The sequence below is a fragment of the Salvelinus alpinus genome, chromosome 1 (assembly GCF_045679555.1).
Source record: "Salvelinus alpinus chromosome 1, SLU_Salpinus.1, whole genome shotgun sequence".
Classification (NCBI taxonomy): Eukaryota; Metazoa; Chordata; class Actinopteri; order Salmoniformes; family Salmonidae; genus Salvelinus; species Salvelinus alpinus.
In genome coordinates, this window is record NC_092086.1 from 104862086 (window position 1) to 104876960 (window position 14875).

The 14875-nt window shown below is 46.3% G+C and overlaps 1 protein-coding gene across 4 annotated transcripts in view; it reads left to right on the forward strand.

Moving 5' to 3' along the window:
* LOC139557772 (protein prune homolog 2-like) overlaps positions 1-12431 on the forward strand; it is a 28949-nt gene extending 16518 nt beyond the window's left edge. For 2 of the 4 annotated variants that reach the window (XM_071373071.1, XM_071372989.1), the window contains exons 8-11: positions 9899-9997; positions 10092-10130; positions 10631-10678; positions 10907-12431. In XM_071373071.1, coding sequence (XP_071229172.1) covers positions 9899-9997; positions 10092-10130; positions 10631-10678; positions 10907-10937 — 217 coding nt within the window. In that variant the 3' untranslated portion in view covers positions 10938-12431. Of the gene's footprint in view, positions 1-685; positions 4734-9898; positions 9998-10091; positions 10131-10630; positions 10683-10906 lie in introns of those variants that run through there. The other 2 variants (XM_071373155.1, XM_071373246.1) reach the window with 2 other exon arrangements.
* The last annotated feature ends 2444 nt before the right edge of the window (positions 12432-14875 follow it).

The following is a 14875-nucleotide window of genomic DNA, read 5'->3' on the forward strand; positions in this document are numbered from 1 at the left end:
GTGTTCCGAGTCTTCGGCATTCCGCAAGATATGGTTTCCGACAGAGGTCCCCAGTTCGCCTCAAGGTTTTGGAAGGCCTTCTGCCAACTCATAGGGGCCACTGCCAGTCTATCTTCAGGGTACCATCCGGAGTCCAATGGCCAAACCGAGAGGATGAATCAAGAGCTGGAAACCACCCTCAGATGTATGGTCTCCAACAACCCGTCCACATGGTCGTCCTTCATGGTTTGGGCCGAGTACGCGCACAACACCTTGTGCTCCTCCTCCACTGGTATGTCCCCGCACGAGTGTCAGTTTGGCTATGCTCCTCCATTGTTCCCGAACCAGGAGGCAGAAGTCAGTGTGCCTTCAGCCTCGAGGTTCATCAGACGCTGTCGGCTTACGTGGAAGAAGGCCCGTCTTAATCTTCTGCGTTCCTCACAGAGGTACCAACAACAAGCCAACAGACGTCGCCGTCCCGGGCCTACCCTGCGCCTCGGCCAGAGAGTATGGCTCTCAACCAAGAATTTACCGCTACGGGTGGAGTCTCGCAAACTGTCCCAGAAATTCATCGGTCCCTTTAAGGTTGCCAGAAAAGTGAACCCCGTTACTTTTCGCCTGCACTTACCCAGATCCCTTAAAATTAATCCCACGTTTCACATTTCTTTATTAAAACCTGTTGTTTTTTCTCCCCTTATCCCGGCAGGCAGACCTCCCCCTCCGCCCCGTATCATCGGAGGCCAGTCGGCTTATACCGTCCATCGGATACTGGATTCCCGCCGGGTGCAGCGGTCCTGGCAGTATCTGGTGGACTGGGAAGGCTACGGTCCCGAGGAGCGCTCCTGGGTTCCTGCCAAGGACATACTGGACCCTGACCTCATTCGTCAGTTCAGGGTCCTCCACCCTGAGAAGGCTGGTAGGAACGTCAGGAGCCGTTCCTAGGGGGGGGATTCTGTCAGGTTTTGGCCAGGACTGTTCAGGTTTTGTTCACTAGATGTCCCCCTTGCACCTTTTTTGTACCTTTTGTTTTTTCTTGCCCTAATTATTGTTTGCACCTGTAAGTCATTCCCTTGTTAGTATTTAACCCTGTGTGTTCCTCAGTTCCTTGCTCAGTGTTTGTATGTTAGCACCCAGCCCCAGCCTTTGTGAACATTTTTCTCTTGTTGAATTTTCCAGAGGTTCTCTGGTTTTGTTCTCGTGTATTTTTGGATTGATCTTTTGAGGTTTGTTTTTTCCCTTGCTGTTTTTACCACTTTGTGGATTTTCTTTTGTATTTTGGAAGATATCTATTTTTTATTAAACCACCATCTCTAGTACTGCTGTGTCTGCCTCATCTTCTGGGTTCTGCCAATTATTAGTGACTGTTTCTCGCACCGGGTCCTGACAGACCTGGCCAAGGCTTTCGACGCCGTCAATCACCGTATTCTTATCGGCAGACTCAACAGCCTTGGTTTCTCAAATGACTGCCTCGCCTGGTTCACCAACTACTTCTCAGATAGAGTTCAGTGCGTCAAATCGGAGGGCCTGTTGTCCGGACCTCTTGCAGTCTCTATGGGGGTGCCACAAGGTTCAATTCTCGGGCTGACTCTTTTCTCTGTATACATCAGTGATGTCGCGCTTGCTGCTGGTGATTCTCTGATCCACCTCTACGCAGACGAGACCATTCTGTATACTTCTGGCCCTTCTTTGGACACTGTGTTAACAAACCTCCAGACAAGCTTCAATGCCATACAACACTCCTTCCGTGGCCTCCAACTGCTCTTAAATGCAAGTAAAACTAAATGCATGCTCTTCAACTGATCACTGCCCGCACCCTCCCGCCCGTCTAGCATCACTACTCTGGACGGTTCTGACTTAGAATATGTGGACAACTACAAATACCTAGGTGTCTGGTTAGACTGTAAACTTTCCTTCCAGACTCACATTAAGCATCTCCAATCCAAAATGAAATCTAGAATTGGCTTCCTATTTTGCAACAAAGCATCCTTCACTCATGCTGCCAAACATACCCTCGTAAAACTGACTATCCTACCGATCCTTGGCTTTGACGATGTCACTTACAAAATAGCCTCCAACACTCTACTCAGCAAATTGGATGTAGTCTATCACAGTGCCATCCGTTTTGTTTCCAAAGCCCCATATACGACCTGTATGCTCTTGTTGGCTGGCCCTCGCTTCATATTCGTTGCCAAACCTACAGGCTCCAGGTCATCTATAAGTCTTTGCTAGGTATAGCCCCGCCTTATCTCAGCTCACTGGTCACCATAGCAGCACCCACCCGTAGCACGCGCTCCAGCAGGTATATTTCACAGGTCATCCCCAAAGCCTACTCCTGCTTTGGCCGCCTTTCCTTCCAGTTCTCTGCTGCCAATGACTGGAACGAATTGCAAAAATCACTGAAGCTGGAGTATTATATCTCCCTCACTAGCTTTAAGCATCTGCTGTCAGAGCAGCTTACCGATCATTGCACCTGTACACAGCCCATCTGTAAATAGCCCACCCAACTACCTCATCCCTATATTGTTATTTATTTTTTGCTCTTTTGCACCCCAGTATCTCTACTTGCACATTCATCTTCTGCACATCTATCACTCCAGTGTTTAATTGCTAAATTGTAATTATTTCGCCGCTATGGCCTATTTATTGCCTTACCTCCCAAATCTTACTACATTTGCACACACTTTATATAGACTTTGCTATTGTGTTATTGGCTGTACGTTTGTTTATCCCATGTGTTACTCTGTGTTGTTTGTGTCGCACTGCTTTGCTTTATTTTGGCCAGGTCACAGTTGTAAATGAGAACTTGTTCTCAACTGGCCTACCTGGTTAAATAAAGGTGAAATAAGAAAATAATTTTAAAAAGCATACCCATAACATGATGCAACCACCACTGTGCTTGAAAATATGGATAGTAGTACTCAGTAATGTGTTGTATTGGATTTGCTCCAAACATAGTACTTTGTATTCAGGGCAAAAAGTGAATTGCTTTGCCAAATCTTTTGCAGTATTACTTTAGTGGTTTCCTTCCTCTCCGGCAACTGAGTTAGGAAGGATGTCTGTATCTTTGTATTGACTGGGTGTATTGATACATCAACCAAATTGTAATTAATAACTTCACCATGCTCAAAGGGATATTCAATGTCTGCTTTTTTTACCCATCTACCAATAGGTGCCTTCTTTGCAGCGAGACATTGGAAAACCTAACTGGCCTTTGTGGTTGAATCTGTGTTTGAAATTCAATGCTCAACTAAGGGACCTTACAGTTAATTGTATGTGTGGGGTACAGAGATGAGGAAGTCATTCAAAAATCATGTTAAAAACTATTATTGTACACAAAGTGAGTCTATGCAAACTATTATGTGACTTGTCAAGCAAATGTTTACTCCTGAACTTATTCAGGCTTGCCATAACAAAGGGGTTGAATACTTGACTCAAGACATTTCAGCTTTTCATATTTAATTAATTTGTTTAAAAAAATTCAAACAACATAATTCCACTTTGACATTATGGGGTATTTTGTGTAGGCCAGTGACAAAATATCTCAATTTAATCAATTTTAAAATTCTGGCTGTAACACAACAAAATGTGGAGAAAGTCAAGGGGTGTGAATACTTCATGAAAGCATGGTATACACTGAGTCTACAAAACACCTACTCTTACATGACATAGACTGAACAGGTGAATGCTATGATCTCTTGTTGATGTCACTTTAAATAAGTGTAGATGAAGGGGAGGAAGACAGGTTAAAGAAGGATTTTTATGCCTTGAGACAATTGAGACATGGATTGTGTATGTGTGCCAGTCAGAGGGTGAATGGGCAAGACAAAAGATGTTAGTGCCTTTGAACGCGGTATGGTAGTAGGTGCCAGGCGCACTGGCTTGTGTCAAGAACTGCAACGCTGCTGTTTTTTTCACCCTTAACAGTTTCCTGTGTGTATCAATGGTCCGCCACCCAATCAATCAATCAATTAATCAATTTTATTTTATATAGCCCTTCGTACATCAGCTAATATCTCGAAGTGCTGTACAGACACCCAGCCTAAAACCCCAAACAGCTAGTAATGCAGGTGTAGAAGCACGGTGGCTAGGAAAAACTCCCTAGAAAGGCCAAAACCTAGGAAGAAACCTAGAGAGGAACCAGGCTATGAGGGGTGGCCAGTCCTCTTCTGGCTGTGCCGGGTGGAGATTATAACAGAACTATGCCAAGATGTTCAAAAATGTTCATAAGTGACAAGCATGGTCAAATAATAATCATGAATAATTTTCAGTTGGCTTTTCATAGCCGATCATCAAGAGTTGAAAAACAACAGGTCTGGGACAGGTGGCGGTTCCATAACCGCAGGCAGTACAGCTGAAACTGGAATAGCAGCAAGGCCAGGCGGACTGGGGACAGCAAGGAGTCACCACGGGCGGCAGTCCCGACGCATGGTCCTAGGGCCCAGGTCCTCCGAGAGAAAGAAAGAGAGAAGGAGAAAATTAGAGAGAGCCAAGATTTTCAAAATGTTCATAAATGACAAGCATGGTCAAATAATAATCAGGAATAAATCTCAGTTGGCTTTTCATAGCCGATCATTAAGAGTTGAAAACAGCAGGTCTGGGACAGGTAGGGGTTCCGTAACCGCAGGCAGAACAGTTGAAACTGGAATAGCAGCAAGGCCAGGCGGACTGGGGACAGCAAGGTGTCATCATGCCCGGTAGTCCTGACGTATGGTCCTAGGGCTCAGGTTCTCAGAGAGAAAAAGAGAACGAGAGAATTAGAGAGAGCATACTTAAATTCACACAGGACACTGGATAAGACAGGAGAAGTACTCCAGGTAACCAACTGACCCTAGCCCCCCGACACATAAACTACTGCAGCATAAATACTGGAGGCTGAGACAGGAGCGGTCAGGAGACACTGTGGCCCCATCCGAAGAAACCCCCGGACAGGGCCAAACAGGAAGGATATAACCCCACCCACTTTGCCAAAGCACAGCCCCCGCACCACTAGAGGGAAATCCTCAACCACCAACTTACAATCCTGAGACAAGGCCGAGTATAGCCCACAAAGGTCTCCACCACAGCACAAACCAAGGGGGGGCGCCAACCCAGACAGGAAGATCACGTCAGTAACTCAACCCACTCAAGTGACGCACCCCTCCTAGGGACGGCATGAAAGAGCACCAGCAAGCCAGTGACTCAGCCCCTGTAACAGGGTTAGAGGCAGAGAATCCCAGTGGAGAGAGGGGAACTGGCCTGGCAGAGACAGCAAGGGCGGTTCGTTGCTCCAGAGCCTTTCCGTTCACCTTCACACTCCTGGGCCAGACTACACTCAATCATATGACCTACTGAAGAGATAAGTCTTCAGTAAAGACTTAAAGGTTGAGACCGAGTCTGCGTCTCTCACATGGGTAGGCAGACTGTTCCATAAAAATGGAGATCTATAGGAGAAAGCCCTGCCTCCCGCTGTTTGCTTAGAAATTCTAGGGACAATTAGGAGGCCTGCGTCTTGTGACCGTAGCGTACGTATTGGTATGTACGGCAGGACCAACTCTGAAAGATAGGTAGGAGCAAGCCCATGTAACGCTTTATAGGTTAACAGTAAAACCTTGAAATCAGCCCTTGCCTTAACAGGAAGCCAGTGTAGGGAAGCTAGCACTGGAGTAATATGATCAAATTTCTTGGTTCTAGTCAGGATTCTAGCAGCCGTATTTAGCACTAACTGAAGTTTATTTAGTGCTTTATCCGGGTAGCCGGAAAGTAGAGCATTGCAGTAGTCTAACCTAGAAGTAACAAATGCATGGATTAATTTTTCTGCATCATTTTTGGACAGAAAATTTCTGATTTTTGCAATGTTACGTAGATGGAAAAAAGCTGTCCTTGAAACAGTCTTGATATGTTCGTCAAAAGAGAGATCAGGGTCAAGAGTAACGCCGAGGTCCTTCACCGTTTTATTTGAGACGACTTTACAACCATCAAGATGAATTGTCAGATTTAACAGAAGATCTCTTTGTTTCTTGGGACCTAGAACAAGCATCTCTGTTTTGTCCGAGTTTAAAAGTAGAAAGTTTTCAGCCATCCACTTCCTTATGTCTGAAACACAGGCTTCTAGCGAGGGCAATTTTGGGGCTTCACCATGTTTCATTGAAATGTACAGCTGTGTGTCATCCGCATAGCAGTGAAAGTTAACATTATGTTTTCGAATAACATCCCCAAGAGGTAAAATATATAGTGAAAACAATAGTGGTCCTAAAACGGAACCTTGAGGAACACCGAAATGTACAGTTGATTTGTCAGAGGACAGACCATTCACAGAGACAAACTGATATCTTTCCGACAGGTAAGATCTAAACCAGGCCAGAACTTGTCCGTGTAGACCAATTTGGGTTTCCAGTCTCTCCAAAAGAATGTGGTGATCGATGGTGTCAAAGGCAGCACTAAGGTCTAGTAGCACGAGGACAGATGCAGAGCCTCGGTCTGACGCCATTAAAAGGTCATTTACCACCTTCACAAGTGCAGTCTCAGTGCTATGATGGGGTCTAAAACCAGACTGAAGCATTTCGTATACATTGTTTGTCTTCAGAAAGGCAGTGAGTTGCTGCGCAACAGCTTTTTCTAAAATTTTTGAGAGGAATGGAAGATTCGATATAGGCCGATAGTTTTTTATATTTTCCGGGTCAGGGTTTGGCTTTTTCAAGAGAGGCTTTATCACTGCCACTTTTAGTGAGTTTGGTACACATCCGGTGGATAGAGAGCTGTTTATTATGTTCAACATAGGAGGGCCAAGCACAGGAAGCAGCTCCTTCAGCAGTTTAGTAGGAATAGGATCCAGTATGCAGCTTGAAGGTTTAGAGGCCATGATTATTTTCATCATTGTGTCAAGAGATATAGTACTAAAACACTTAAGTGTCTCTCCCGATCCCAGGCCCTCGCAGAGCTGTGCAGATCCAGGACAGCTAAGCCCTGGAGGAATACGCAGATTCAAAGAGGAGTCCGTAATTTGCTTTCTAATGGTCATGATCTTTTCCTCAAAGAAGTTCATGAATTTATTACTGCTGAAGTGAAAGCCATCCTCTCTTGGGGAATGCTGCTTTTTAGTTAGTTTCGCAACAGTATCAAAAAGAAATTTTGGATTGTTCTTATTTTCCTCGATTAAGTTGGAAAAGTAGGATGATCGAGCAGCAGTGAGGGCTCTTCGGTACTGCACGGTACTGTCTTTCCAAGCTAGTCGGAAGACTTCCAGTTTGGTGTGGCGCCATTTCCGTTCCAATTTCCTGGAAGCTTGCTTCAAAGCTCGGGTATTTTCTGTATACCAGGGAGCTAGTTTCTTATGACAAATGTTTTTCGTTTTTAGGGGTGCAACTGCATCTAGGGTATTGCGCAAGGTTAAATTGAGTTCCTCAGTTAGGTGGTTAACTGATTTTTGTCCTCTGACGTCCTTGGGTAGGCAGAAGGAGTCTGGAAGGGCATCAAGGAATTTTTGTGTTGTCTGAGAATTTATAGCACGACTTTTGATGCTCCTTGGTTGGGGTCTGAGCAGATTATTTGTTGCGATTGCAAACGTAATAAAATGGTGGTCCGATAGTCCAGGATTATGTGGAAAAACATTAAGATCTACAACATTTATTCCATGGGACAAAACTAGGTCCAGAGTATGACTGTGGCAGTGAGTAGGTCCAGAGACATGTTGGACAAAACCCACTGAGTCGATGATGGCTCCGAAAGACTTTTGGAGTGGGTCTGTGGACTTCTCCATGTGAATATTAAAATCACCAAAAATTAGAATATGATCTGCTATGACTACAAGGTCTGATAGGAATTCAGGAAACTCAGAGAGGAACGCTGTATATGGCCCAGGAGGCCTGTAAACAGTAGCTATAAAAAGTGAATGAGTAGGCTGCATAGATTTCATGACTAGAAGCTCAAAAGACGAAAACGCCATTTTTTTTTTTGTAAATTGAAATTTGCTATCGTAAATGTTAGCAACACCTCCGCCTTTGCGGGATGCACGGGGGATATGGTCACTAGTGTAACCAGGAGGTGAGGCCTCATTTAACACAGTAAATTCATCAGGCTTAAGCCATGTTTCAGTCAGGCCAATCACATCAAGATTATGATCAGTGATTAGTTCATTGACTATGACTGCCTTTGAAGTGAGGGATCTAACATTAAGTAACCCTATTTTGAGATGTGAGGTATCACGATCTCTTTCAATAATGGCAGGAATGGAGGAGGTCTTTATCCTAATAAGATTGCTAAGGCGAACACCGCCATGTTTAGTTTTGCCCAACCTAGGTCGAGGCACAGACACAGTCTCAATGGGTATGGCTGAGCTGACTACACTGACTGTGCTATTGGCAGACTCCACTAAGCTGGCAGGTTGGCTAACAGCCTGCTGCCTGGCCTGCACCCTATTTCATTGTGGGGCTAGAGGAGTTAGAGCCCTGTCTATGTTGGTAGATAAGATGAGAGCACCCCTCCAGCTAGGATGGAGTCCGTCACTCCTCAGCAGGTCAGGCTTGGTCCTGTTTGTGGGTGAGTCCCAGAAAGAGGGCCAATTATCTACAAATTCTATCTTTTGGGAGGGGCAGAAAACAGTTTTCAACCAGCGATTGAGTGCTGAGACTCTGCTGTAGAGCTCGTCACTCCCCCTAACTGGGAGGGGGCCAGAGACAATTACTCGATGCCGACACATCTTTCTAGCTGATTTACACGCTGAAGCTATGTTGCGCTTGGTGACCTCTGACTGTTTCATCCTAACATCGTTGGTGCCGACGTGGATAACAATATCTCTATACTCTCTACACTCGCCAGATTTAGCTTTAGCCAGCACCATCTTTAGATTAGCCTTAACGTCGGTAGCCCTGCCCCCTGGTAAACAGTGTATGATCGCTGGGTGATTCGCTTTAAGTCTAATACTGCGGGTAATGGAGTCGCCAATGACTAGGGTTTTCAATTTGTCAGAGCTAATGGTGGGAGCCTTCGGCGTCTCAGACCCCGTAACGGGAGGAGTAGAGACAAGAGAAGACTCAGACTCAGACTCCGACTCGCTACATAATGGGGAGAACCGGTTGAAAGTTTCTGTCGGCTGAATGAGCGACACCGGTTGAGCATTCCTACAGCATTTCCCTCCGGAAGCCATGAGAAAGTTGTCCGGCTGCGGGGACTGTGCGGGGGGATTTATACTAACGTTACTATCTGTACTTACTGGTGGCACAGACGCTGTTTCTTCCTGTCCTACACTGAAATTACCCTTGCCTAACGATTGTGTCTGAAGCTGGGCTTGTAGCACAGCTATTCTCGCCGTAAGGCGATCGTTCTCCTGTATATTATGAGTACAGCGACTGCAATTAGAAGACATCATGTTAATGTTAGTACTTAGCTTCGGCTGTTGAAGGTGTTGACGAACCATGTCCAGATAAAGCGTCCGGAGTGAAAAAGTTGAATGAGGGAAAAAAGTTGCGATGGAAAAACTAAAAATATAAACGGTAATTAAAAACAAAAACAAAACAAAAAACGTAAAGTTGTCAGCTAGCAAAGTAAAGTAAAGTTGGCAGCAAAACGCACAGCAACAAAACGCACAGCAACACGTCTGCAGATTCAACAGGAAGTGACGCAGTCAAGTTCTTCCACACCGAAGAACTTACGCCATGGGCACCCAAAGGACATCCAGCCAACTTGACACAACTGTGGGAAGCATTGGTTTCAACATGGGCCAGCATCCCTGTGGAACGCTTTTGACATCTTGTAGAGTCCATGACCAGATGAATTGAGGCTGTTCTGAGGGCAAAGGGGGGTGCAACTCAATATTAATAAGGTGTTCCTAATGTTTTGTACACTCAGTGTACATTTCTCTGTTCAAATAAAATAATCTGGCAGATAAAGATAGCAGGAGTGTGCACATCCACTTACATATGTGTGTTTGTGTGTTTTGTCACAGCACCAAGTTCAGCAATAAGATAAAGTATGTGAACAGCCTGGCTGAGCTGCAGGAACTCATCCCCATAGAGTACGTCCACATCCCAGAGTGCATCATTAGGTGAGCCCAGTCTACACATCCCTCTCTCCCTTCTTCTCCTCTCCTCCTCTTCACTGTAACTGACTATCTTCCGTTGTCAACTCTCACCCCTTAGCCTTGACGAGGAGCTGAAGGAAGCGGCGCTGAGCTCGACGTAAGCATCGACTCCCTTCCCTTATTATTACGGCTGTAGAAACAGAAACTATATACCCCCCATGTCTGTTCTCTATTAACTAGACTCCCATCTATCACATGATCCTGTTTAAGATCAGAAAGGCTTGTAGGTTGGATCAGAAAGGCTTGTAGGTTGGATCAGCCTTCTCACCTGTGTGTTTGTTCTGACTACTTTCATACTCTGTAATAATATGTAAATGTGATAAATGTAACCCGCAAGGCATTTGTCTTCCATGTATTACCATAATCTATGGTTTATTTATGATTAATTATGGTGATATATCACAGATGGTGAATAAGATGAGTCTGAGAAAGAGATGTAGAATTCCAATTTGAAACATACTCGTTTGACTATATTTGGTTCGGCCTTCCCCACAAGGAATACCATTGATTCAATATGGTCCACAGAATGTAGCCCTTGATATATTTACCACTGCACCCCAGATTCCCTTCTGACTTGTTTTCCTTTTTCTTCTGTAGCGTGAGCAGCTTCCTCCAGGGACCTGAGCCGACGTCTGGGAGACCAGAGTCAGTAAGACCACTAAAGCTACTTGTTTAAGTGCAGTCTGAAGAGAGATGGCCTTGTCTGGCTTGTCTGTCTTTCATATAAACACTAAGGCTGCGTCCCAAAATGGCACCCTATTCCCTATAGGGCCCTGGTCAAAAGCAGTGCACTATATTAGGGAATAGTTTGCTATTTGGGATGCTGCCTCTAACATTACTGCCTCTGTTTCATTGGCTTCTCTTCCTCTGCAGAGCCGATAAAACCAACACGAACAGCTCCTAGACAAAGTTGTGTTCAACACCACTGGAAATGGATGGTTGTGGCTTCGCTTCAAAATGGAATTTCACATTGTTTTAAAACTCCTGAATGTTTCGTACACTAGAAACAGTAAGACCGATGTACTATTCCTGTGTGTTTGTCAGAGACGGAGACGACTATGAAAACACTCCATAATCCCTGTTAGCACTCAGACGCAGTATTCTATAACACCACCATAACATTCATCTACAACACCATTGACAGACTTTAGATTAGCACCAGGAGTTTCTTAATCCTGGTCTTTGGGACCCACAGGGGTGCACAGTTTTTTTTCTTCCCAGCACTAACACACCTGATAGCACACCAAGGTCTTGATGATTAGCTGATTAGTTGAATAATCAGGTGTGTGTGCTGGGTTGTAACAGAATTTGCACACAAGTGGGTTGCCCAGGACCAGTATTAAGATGCTTGACACTGTAAATCCACATACATGATAGTTTGTTAAGGACAGAATAACAAATGATCTCTCACAGTACAGTACATACTTCCATTCTTAGCATCGAAGTTAATGTTGTACTTTGGTAATAATGCATGAGCAGCAGTGAAGCAATAATATCTCATCCTTTAAAGGTAGACTCAGTGGACTGACGTTGCCACGAGCAGCACCGCATATATCGAAATGAGCGAGATGCAAGACTTCTCTCACAGTATCTGTGCAGGTGCACGCTTCACGGTGTCCACAGCATGGTGGCCACAGCCACAGGACCAAAACAGCGGGGAAGTTTGAGTTTCACGCTTCATTGCTCTTAGTTCTTGTGGAAATTGACCTACTATGCTGTTGACTTTCTGCATCTACATCATATCGCTGAGTCTACCTTTAATGTTAGTCCATCTGGGATTTAGACAAGTCATTATGTCCTTGAGACAACAGCACATCAATGATGGTATGTCAAAATCAATCTGACATATCGTTGGCATGATAAAACCTAGTCCCCTTAGGAAATGACCAAGTTACACGTCTCAATCTTTTTTGTTGTTGTTGATCTTATTACTCTGGATCTTGATGAAAGTGTTTTACCACTAAAATCTCTAGATGTTTTCACGTTGAATTAATCTGAAATAGAGAGGATGCCGTGTGTAACCATAGAAATATATTTCTGTGTGTAACCAAGTGATAATGTGTGAAAACAAGCTGTCAGTAAATTGTGAGAGCATGTCCTTTCAGATACCTGTCCTATAAGTCGAGCGTGCCGTGTGTGTTGTGTGTCTGTGTGTCCTGTCAGTGTGTGTTTCCGTCAGACTTTCTACATATTCACCGTCTAGGGCTCTTGCTGCACCAAACAGGATATGACCTCAGAGTGGGACAGAGAGAGCAGCGTGGGTCTCTGTAAAGCACAATTTCGCATCCCATGTGTGGGTGTATGTGTGTGTGTCAATGCATGTTTCCTCAGATTGATGGCCTTCAACATTGTGTGTAATATGATGGAACACTAAAATCAATAAATTGTTTTACGCTGAGCAATTCTCCTGTGTTTTTCCTCACGTGCCATCTATGCCAATGTCAGTTGCATTCATTTGTGAATTAAATGATGAATTTGCATCCTTATTAGCCATACTTGAAGGTCATTTACCTTCCTATCACACCACCAGGGTGATATTCTTTAAGGTTTAGGGCTGGATTTAATGTGTATCGCAGAAGTATTGCGGGAAAATTTGCGATGGAAATTTAAAAGGCAATGTTCCTGCGTTTGCGGAGACTGCATTCACAGTAAATGCTGAATATGTCGGCTCAATCTAAAATTACCTTTACATTTTAACACAGATCTTCCACGAAACAGATTGAATCCAGCCCTTAGCATTTCTTATTGGATAAGTCCAGGTAGCTCCTCCCTGATTGTCTATTCTTCCATTTGGTGCCAAATGTATACAGGTTGGCAGGTTTTTTCAAGTCTCTCTAGAGATGTTTGATCGGGTTCAAGTCCAGGCTCTGGTTGGGCCACTCAAGGACATTGAGAATAGTGTCGAAACTATTCCTGCATTGTCTTGGATGTGTGCTTAGGGTCATTGTCCTGTTGGAAGGTGAACCTTCGCCCCAGTCTGAGGTCCTGTGTGTAACCGATGTGAAATGGCTAGCTAGTTAGCGGTGGTGCGCGCTAATAGCGTTTCAATCGGTGACGTCACTCGCCTTGAGACCTTGAAGTAGTGGTTCCCCTTGCTCTGCAAGGGCCGCGGCTTTTGTGGAGCGATGGGTAACGATGCTTCGTGGCTGACTGTTGTTGATGTGTGCAGAGGGTCCCTGGTTCGCGCCCGGGTCGGGGCGAGGGGACGGACTAAAGTTAAACTGTTACATGTGCGCTCTAGAGCAGGTTTTCATCAAGGATCTCTATACTTTGCTCCGTTCATCTTTCCCCTCGATCCTGACTAGTCTCCCAGTATCTGGCACTGAAAAACATCCCCATAGCATGATGCTGCCACCACCATGCTTCACTGTCGGCATGGTGCCAGGTTTCCTCCTGACATGATGCTTGGCATTCAGCCCAAAGAGTTCAATCTTGGTTTCATCAGACCAGAGAATCTTGTTTCTCATGATCAGAGTCCTTTGGATGCATTTTTGCAAACTCCAAGCAGGCTGTTATGTGCCTTTTACTGAGGAGTGGCTTCCGTCTGGCCACTCTACCATGAAGGCCTGATTTGGTGGAGTGCTGCAGAGATGGTTGTCCTTCTGGAAGGTTCTCCCATCTCCACGAGGAACTCGAGCTCTGTCAGAGTGGCCATCGGGTTCTTGGTTACCTCCCTGACCAATGCCCTTCTCCCCCGATTGCTCAATTTGGCCCCTAGCGGCCAGCTCTAGGAATTGTCTTGGTGGTTCCAAACTTCAAATTTAAGAATGATGGAGGGCACTGTATTCTTGGGGACCTTCAAAAAAAAAATTGTACACCTTAATGCCTACTTTAAATTAAGTAATGTGAGCTAAACATACAAATATAACATGCATTTCTTTAGAATACTAATGTTACGGTCCCCACTACAATGACAAATACATGTTGATGAGTTTAAGAACCAGACATTGAAATGGGTTTAGAATATGTATGAGGAAATGGAATGATGTCAGGAATGAGCATGGACCAGATAAACGAAGCCAAGGGCAGCAGATGAAGTTTGGCTTGGAGTCTCAAGTAGAGGGAATCCACAGGAGGGAGGGGGGGGGGGAGCAGGAGCCAAGCCACAGGAGGGGGGGCAGGAGCCAAGCCATAGCAGGGGGAGGGGCAGGAGCCAAGCCACAGGAGGGGGGGAGGCAGGACCCAAGCCACAGGAGGGGGGGGGGGGGCAGGAGCCAAGCCACAGGAGGGGGGGGTGGCAGGAGCCAAGCCACAGGAGGGGGGGGGGGGCAGGAGCCAAGCCACAGGAGGGGGGGGGGGGCAGAAGCCAAGCCACAGGAGGGGTTAGGGGCAGGAGCCAAGCTACAGGAGGGGGGGAGGGCAGGAGCCAAGCCACAGGAGGGGGGGGGGCAGGAGCCAAGCCACAGGAAGGGGGGGGGCAGGAGCCAAGCCACAGGAGGGGGGGAGCAGGAGCCAAGCCACAGGAGGGGGGCGACAGGAGCCAAGCCACAGGAGGGGGGTGGCAGGAGCCAAGCCACAGGAGGGGGGGGGGGGGGGGCAGGAGCCACAGGAGGGGGGGGGGGGTCAGGAGCCAAGCCACAGGAGGGGGGGGCAAGAGCCAAGCCACAGGAGGGGGGGGGGGGGGGGGGCAAGGACCAAGCCACAGGAGGGGGGGGCAGGAGCCAAGCCACAGGAAGGGGTGGGGGGGGGGCAGGAGCCAAGCCACAGGAGGGGGGGGGCAGGAGCCAAGCCACAGGAGGGGGGGGGGCAGGAGCCACATGAGGGGGGGCAGGAGCCAAGCCACAGGAGGGGGGAGCAGGGGGGGAGCCACAGGAGGGGGGAGCAGGGGCCAAGCCACAGGAG